This window comes from Alligator sinensis, unplaced genomic scaffold (assembly GCF_000455745.1).
Source record: "Alligator sinensis unplaced genomic scaffold, ASM45574v1 scaffold353_1, whole genome shotgun sequence".
Lineage (NCBI taxonomy): Eukaryota > Metazoa > Chordata > Crocodylia > Alligatoridae > Alligator > Alligator sinensis.
The window spans coordinates 1,964,577-1,972,974 of record NW_005842075.1 but is presented as its reverse complement, the minus strand read 5'-3'; the positions used below and the strand labels follow the sequence as shown (position 1 = coordinate 1,972,974).

General features: G+C 46.1%; 1 protein-coding gene across 1 annotated transcript in view; it reads right to left on the bottom strand.

The window, feature by feature from the left end:
* ADH1C (alcohol dehydrogenase 1C (class I), gamma polypeptide) overlaps positions 1–8,398 on the bottom strand; it is a 36,025-nt gene that overhangs the window by 17,922 nt on the left and 9,705 nt on the right. The window contains exons 2-3 of the mRNA XM_014519991.2: positions 7,690–7,791; positions 2,481–2,619 (exon numbers count right to left, since the gene is read on the bottom strand). Of these exons, the coding sequence (XP_014375477.1) occupies positions 2,481–2,619; positions 7,690–7,791 (241 nt within the window). The remainder of the gene's footprint in view (positions 1–2,480; positions 2,620–7,689; positions 7,792–8,398) is intronic.

Below are 8,398 nucleotides of genomic sequence, written 5' to 3'. Positions count from 1 at the left end.
GCAGCCCCCATCCGGGTCTGGCAGGTGCACAGCCTTGGGGCCACATGCTGTCGCAAGTGGCAGCAGGTCACAGCCGGGTAGCAGCCCCCACTGCCAGACTGCTGCAGTGAGTAAAGGGTGCAGGGAACTCTCAGGGCTGCTTCAGCAGTCCAGCTGGCACAAGGGGTAGTGTCCTCAGGTACCAATTGGCTGAGAGTGAGTAGCCCTGAGCTACTTGCCAAGGCAGCTTTTTGTGCTGCTGGGCCAGCACAAGTGCTGGCCCCAGGCTCTAGCCCCCCTTGGCTGCAGATCTGGGAGGAGCCAGGCAGGGTTAGTTTGCCCCAAGTAGCACAATTTGCCCCACAACAAAGTGCATGTCTGGGCACGTGTGCTGAGGCAAAAAGCCCCGGCTCAAATTTGCACAGCTTCTATTTTAGCTGCTGCAAGCACACATGCCTGCATGTGTGGATGTGCCCAATGAGTCTTCAGCCCAACTTGGGTTTTGGAGTCTTGTGGAAAGGTTTGGCTGTCCAAGGAAGTTTATATCTTAAGACAGCTCCATGATGGTGTGGGTACTAAGGTTAAAGGTTAATAGCATCCTATCTAACTGCTTCCTTCTGCCAAGTGGCATAGTGGTTAAACTAGCATATGCCTTAGGGCAAGGGATGGCAAACTACAGTTTACAGACTGGATCTGGTGCTCCAAACAGTTTTATCTGGCTTCAAATGCAATAGTGCTAAACAAGGTGGCCCCTGTCCTTAATGCTGGGTTTAGGCTTCATTTCGGAACTGAAGGAGATTCTTTTTAGATTATAAGCGGGGTGCAAGGTTGCCAAATGGACTATTAGAAACCATTGCATGTCAGTGACTGGTTGCTGGTTGCCTACCCCATGGGAGATCTTCAGCTGTTGGTAGACCATTTCACAGCCACTGCAACCAGCTTGTGCTCTTGAGTGGAAATGTCCATTTTGTGATAAAAAGTATTTATCATGCATAGGACTGTACAGTCACCTGTGTATGCACTAAGAAGGGGGACACCACCCATGACACTATCATCTTCAACTACAAGGGTCTCCCAATGACAATGACATTGTGCAGACCTGAAACAGATGTCTATGGGGACAAGGTAACATCATTGCTCTAAAGTAAAAGTCTACCCTGATGATGTGTCCAACAGTATAAATTTGACCTATGGAATTACCTGGCAGCTAGAATTATAAGCACAGTGTTTTTATTAACTCTAGTGAGTGTCACACTCTCTGATCCAGGCTCTCAGAAGATAAACGGGAAAAGAAAAATTGGTTCTACCTACCAACACTTGAAATGTCCAGAAGTTTGCATGCTTATCTGAATCTCACCCAAAGCAATTTGATATGGCTGCCTGATATGAATAAGCTGTATCAGGTGATCTCAAATTCTCCCTGGTTCCAGCATATCGGGAATGAATGCTTTTGCATTTCTGAAGCACTTATGTTGCCAGTGCAAGCAGCAGCTAGTAAGTACAAATGTAGAAAATTTAAAAAAGGTAACTAAACATGGTTAATCTTTGAAGACTGGCTTGGATTTAGTTCAAGATTTGGAGAAGGATCTGGTTCCCTTCATGCTTTAATTACTCTGCCTAGTCCTGTTCACAATTTGGAGTTAATGGGAAAAGAGTGCAGTTGTCTCTCATCTTGCAATGAACTAGAGGTATCAAAGCCTGATGTCTTAGCCTCTGATATAACAAAGTATCTGATACATGCCAGGCGTGTCTGTCTATGCATTCATTATTGCGCAGTAGTTACTGAGCATTTAATCTAATACTTGCTTAATGGAGCACTAACTAAATGCACAGTAACTACAGTTACTGTGCAGTAGTGCTGGTGAGGCTTACTGTGCAGTAGCTTAATACTACTGTGCAACAGTGTATTAGCACTTTTTTTGCCTGGCATGTTACTGTGCAGTATTATTAGGCTACTGAGCATTAAGCGTCCTGTATGGACATGCCTGCCTAAGATTAAGGACTTGATTACTGTAGTTGATAGGACTATTCAGGTATTTAAAATCTTTGCTGAACTTCTTCCTGAATCAGGATCTGAGCTCAAAAGTAGCAGCTCACATTTGGTTTACTTTGAGTAAAACAAATGCACAGGTTTTTGAATCCTGAAAGGGACACTTCACAGGTAGATGAAAAAGTGTGCCACTGATGAAACCAAAAGTGAAAAGATGGAAACTTCAGAAATAAAAAAAGAATAACTGGAATGTTAAAAAGACAGATTGAAACATTTTCTCCTATGAAATACTCTAAACTATCCCCTGTGAAACATGACACATTAGGTTTAACAAGGAATGTTTTCAACAGGGCCTGGGAGCTTGAAGGTCTCACTGGCCCAGAAGCGCAGCCAGGTCCCAGAGATGGCCAATAAAGTTTGTACGTACCAGTGTCCTTGATTTTGGACTGGGTTTTGTGAATGCTAAATAAAAACTGCTGATCACTGATTTGTTCTTAGTAGTTTTTCATACCTGGTTTAAGGCTAGTTACTCCTTCTCCAGTACTCTCCACAACACCAGCTGCTTCATGGCCAAGAATCATTGGTAAAGGCATAGTGAGTAAACCAGCTGTCACATGATCATCTGAGCGACAGATCCCTGTGGCCAAAATCTGTATGGAAAGCAAAGAATATTTCAACTGGAAGGAATCTTTTGCTTATATTTTACCTGCATGATATGATGGGGAAATTAATGGGAAAAGAGAAGTGAAAATGCATTTAAATTTGGAAAAGTAAATTTTCTATACTATATTTTATAAATTTTATTTTTGAAAACTTTCCATCAAAAAACACAATATACCTAAGAGATAAAAATCTAAAAGTTATACAGGATAGACCTAAGAGAGTGATCCCAAGGCTGCCTATTTATTGCAGACATAAACTTGTGATATTTAGGGTCTGTGTTTAGCAAGTCATGGCCCTCTTAATCTTCCCACCAAGATTCTTTTATGAATATTTACTGTGTGTGATATAAATATAGGAAAATTGTTTGTTATCTCAAAAAGTAAACATTCTAAGATGACAAATGATGCTTGAAGAGCAGGGGTACAAAAAACTATACATAATCTTTACATATACACAGCATGCAACTTAAAATGTTTACAATTACCTCAGTCCTGGGGAAGCTCTTTGAGAAAATTATCCAGGAGCACATCTGTGAGGACCAGCAGGGGAGATTATGCATAGGGGCAACCAACATGGGTTCATTAGAGGCAGGTCCTCTCAGACCAAACTGGTGGCCTTCTATGACCAGGTCACAAAATCTTTGGATGATGGTATCACAGTGGACACAGTCTTTCTGGACATTAGGAAGGCCTTCAACACTGTCTCTCACCCCATTCTCATAAAAAAATTAGGTGACTGTGGCATCGATGCCTACACAGTCAGATGGGTCGCAAGTTGGCTGGAGGGTCATACTCAGAGAGTGGTGACGGATGGGTCGTTTTCAACCTGCAGGGATTTGGGCAGTGGGGTTCCCCAGGGCTCAGTCCTCGGGCCCGCACTGTTCAACATCTTCATCAGCGACTTGCACAAGGGGGTGAAAAGCACCTTGTTCAAGTTCACGGATGACACTAAGACGTGGGGAGAAGTGGGCAAGTTAGAAGGGAGGGACAGGATACAGCTAGACCTGGACAGGTTACAGGGGTGGGTAGATGAGAATAGGATGGGTTTTAATACTGACAAGTGCAAGGTACTGCACCTGGGGAGGAAGAACAAGCAGCATACCTATAGGCTGGGGAACTCCCTTCTTGTCAGCACGGAGGCAGAAAAGGATCTTGGAGTCATTATTGATTCCAGGATGAACATGGCTGACAATGTGAGGATGCAGTCAGTAGGGTCAACTGCACCTTGTCATGCATCCATAGATGCATCACGAGCAAGTCCAAGGAGGTGATCCTCCCCCTCTATGCGACACTGGTCAGGCTGCAGTTGGAGTACTGCATCCAGTTCTGGGTGCCGCACTTCAGGAATGATGTGGACAGCATTGAGAGGGTCCAAAGGAGGGACACTCGAATGATCAGGGAGCAGCGGGGCAGACCCTATGAGGAGAAGCTACAGGACCTGAACCTGTTCAGCCTTTACAAGAGAAGGCTGAGAGGGGATCTGGTGGCTGTCTATAAACTTACCAAGGGGGACCAGCGGGGATTGGGAGAGACCCTGTTCCCCTGAGCACTACCAGGAGTAACTAGGAATAATGGCCGTACATTGACTGAGAGTAGGTTCAGACTGGACATTAGAAGGCACTACTTCACATTCAGGGCGGCTAGCATCTGGAACCAACTTCCAAGGGAAGTGGTGCTTGCTCCTACCCTGGGGGTCTTCAAAAGGAGGCTAGATAATCACCTTGCCGAGGGAGTTTGACCCTAGCATTCTTTCCTGCCCATGGCAGGGAGTCAGACTTGATGACCTGCTTAGGTCCCTTTCGACCCTACCAACTATGAAACTATGAAAATGCAACAAAACCACCCTTACTGTAGGCAATGGCTCTCCTTTCTTTTAGAAGACAAATTTATCTTGAACACAGCAAATTATGTCTCAGTAATGTTTGTATTTTCACAAACAAATGTAAAACGTCTATGTTATTTTTTGACCCCTTGACAGAATCCATCTTAGGCAGTTGATTTTTTGTTAATATTATTTAAGTCCTTTATAGTCTCTGAGAGAGCAAAGTGTGGATGCTCCTCCCTTATTTAATATTTGAAGCCACTATAAGAACAAAATAGTCACTGATTTTGACAAAGATAGAAAATTCTTAGAAATTTAAACATGCAGTGCCCAGGCAATCTCCCCCTCCCCAGCCCTGCTCTTTCCCCCCTGAAAACCCCACCTCACACATTATATCCTCATAGCCACATAACACAACTTGCTATGAAAGATTTATATGAACAAGGACAAATAGAAAGTCTAGCCATGTCATGGATGTATTTTAAACACTAATTATAATGAAATTTTACGACCTGATTAATAAAACTCATATCTTGGATTAGGTATAATCACTTCTTTGAGAAAATTTACTTGGAAAACCTCTAATTCTTTTATTAAAAGAACATTATGACATTCTTTCAGACTCAAAATTAATTCAGTGGAGTTCACCAGACAGCAAGTCCTTTACCAGGTAATGTTTACAAGATGGTGCCCTAAATGTCTCTAAACGTCTGTCTTACTGTAACAGGGGGTGGCCATGATGCCCCTGGATCCCTCCTCAGCCCTTGTCAACTTGCTCTCTCTGGGCAATCTCCCTTTCCTCTTGTCTGCCATGCCTTGATGAAATGCTACTTTTAGAAAAAGGAGGTTGCCCCTGGGCTTCCAAGTCAGATCTCCTCTCATGAACACAGGTGTCTGTACTCATTGTCTTAAGGGCTAATTACATGGCTCCGACTGCCCTTTACACCACAACCATGCCTCACAGATGTTACTCATCCCTGCTGATACATGCCCCTCCTGGGCTATGGGATCCCAGTCCCAGTCCTCACCCCTTTTGGGCTATGGTCTTTCCTCAGTCTCCAGTTATGATCCCCAGTCTTTGGCCCCTCTCTGGGCCCTGGCCTTCCTCTTGGCCAGTCAAGAATCCTGAACTCCCCTGGCTCCAAGTCTCCATCAGTGGCCCTCCTCAGCCTTTGGCCCATCTCTGGCCCCTGGCCCCATTCCTGGCCCAGTCAGACTTTTGGGTTTCCTGGCCCTGTTGACACATACCCCTCCAGGGCTACAGACCTCTGGGCTCCCTGACCCTGATGACACTCACCCCCTCCTGGGCTACAAACTTCTGGGCTCTCTGGCCCCTCTCTCCCTTGTGAGTCAGCTAGGACATCCTTACCTCCCTTTAGTCCAGGCCAGGGCTTCCCAACCTTTTCCGCAGCATGACCCCATTTAAACAATGGAAACTTTTTGTGACCCGAAAATGATGCAGACAAGATCAGCTAGGAAGGATTCATCAAATTTCTGCTTTCATGTCTTGTACTCCTTTCATTTCTTGTTCTCATCCTTGTCATTAGTTTTAAGCCACAGCTCAAAGCAGAAGCATGGAGAAATGCATCCATGTATGTAAAATGTATTTCGGCTAGACAGTATCAACACACTGATTTTGCATCAGCTTCCTGTAACATACAAGCACCTTGCATTGGAGCTGCAACTGTCGTGTATGGACAAATAACTGCCAAGTGCGAGAGTTGCATATTTATAAACAGGAAACATATTCATCATAATCAGTCAACACTGTTGAGCATCTTTGCGACCCCATTTTATCATTGAAACCGCAAATGGGGTCAAGACCCCAAGGTTGGGAACCACTGCTTTAGACCCTTTCACAAGCCACCACTTGTTGCTTTCCCCCAGCGGACAAGTTAAACAGGAGTCCTGCTGTGGCTCTGTTGCCTAGGAGCTCCTCTCCCCATGGCTCTCAGGGCTAGACTTTCTGACCAGCTCAGGCCCAGGGCTTATATGCTTCAAGCCAGGCGCCCTTCTGGTCAAGTGACTCTCTAATGGGCCCCCGCTACACCTGCAGACTGCTTCTCCTACAGACTCTTCCCTTCTTAAAATGACAGAGGCACGCTTAGTACCCTGACACATACCTCTCTCACTTTGTTCACACCTTCTCTGGGGGGGTCTTACCCTTCAGCCTCCACAAAGTGCTTTTCTGCTTGATGTGGTCCCCTAGCCTTTTTCCTGCCACAGAATAACCCACAAGGCAGACCCACAAGGCAATAATTCACAACCCATACTCAGCTTACCCTGAGGTGGCAATATGTGGCTTTTTATAGAGGCTACATGGTCACAGGAACCCCACCACATCAATGCAGCGCCAGGAGGGTGCAGTTTCAGGTCATACCCATAACCAGGAGATTCCCACTCTTGGGCTTCCTAGATGTCTCTTATGCAGTTATCTGAGGCTGCCCGTTCCCGGCATCTTATTTTCCTGTGCCATGATAAGCCCTCTCTTTTGCCTCTATACATTTCTCTTGGACTCTAATGCTCACCCTATGGGTCTCCCTTAACTTCTGGCCTTTTCTTCCTTTAACAGACCCTCTTTAACTCAGGTGTCACTGCCTTAGCCAGCCCCTTCCTGGGCTGCAGGATCTTTAAACCCCTCTGTCTCCAGCTATGGCCTTCCTGGCCTTCAGTCTTTACTTAGACCCTGACCCCACTTCTCGGCCAGTTGGGACACTGCTGGGGTCAGGCACACAGCCACCAGTCCTTACTTGCCTATGGGTCTGCTCCTCTGCCCCTGCTCAGGCTCCATGCAGTCTGGCCCCAGATTCTGCCCCTCTCTGGCCCTCTGGTCCCTCTTTCCTTTCTGGACCAGCTGGGACCTCCTTACCTCCCCTTACTCCCTTTCCTAGTTGTTGCTTACCCCAGCTCACATGGTAACCAACAGTCCTGCTGCAGCCCTGCTGCCCAGAGCTCCTCTCCCCATAGCAAGAGGAGCTCCTGGGCAGCAGGGCTGTGGCAGATCTGATGGGCTAGACTCCTGGACCAGCTCAGGCCTCAGGCTTGTATGTTTGAAGCCCGGACCCCTTCTGGTCAGGTAACTCTCTAATTGGCAGCTGCCATACCTGTTGGCTGCTTTTCCCACAGCCTCTTCCCCTTTTAAAGTGTCACTGTTACCAATGATAATTCACAAAGCTCATCTGGCTTTTTGGGGGAGGGTTGGGGGGGCATAGTGGGGTTGTTTGTTTGTTTGTTACCTTAATGCGAACTTCATGTGCCTTTGGTGGGGCAACTTCTATCTCCTCAATGGAAAATGGTTTCTTAATCTCCCAGGTAATAGCTGCTTTGCATTTAATGACCTGTGGAAAGAATAAAAGAAAGAAATTGGCATGCATGTATGTGATTGTACATGTGTGAATAGATACAAACTTGGCCCAAATGCTGCATTCATCTTTTTCATAAATACTCCCACTCAGATTTGGTTGCATGGTAGGTTTGTGACCACCAGCAATGCAAGCTCCCATCATTATGCATCAACAGATAAAAGGGTGCTTGAAGAACATTTTTTCCTGATTCAGAGCAACCTTATAGCCACCTTCTCTCTCTCTCTCACGTAGTCCTCAAGCATATCTGAGCATCATTCAGAAGTATGTCTCGGACGGCCAGAGCCGACTCGAGTTACGTTAGAAATTGCTCGTACGTTAGGGTGGGCTGGTGAATGGAGAGGCAGACACAACTTATCGGTTGCAAAAAACTTTACTCACGCCGCTTGCAATCATGATGCAGGTGGTCCGGTCGTCTGAACAATACGAGTTGTTCCAGCTGGCAGGGCCCAAGCCAGTTAATCCGTCTGCAATTCGAAGCCGGTGGGGAAAGGGGTACGTCTGGGGTTGCGCTCGGCGACGGGAAGAAAGATCGATAGGTGATCAGTCTATCGATTGGCAGCCGCAAGTCAGATAACTTCAG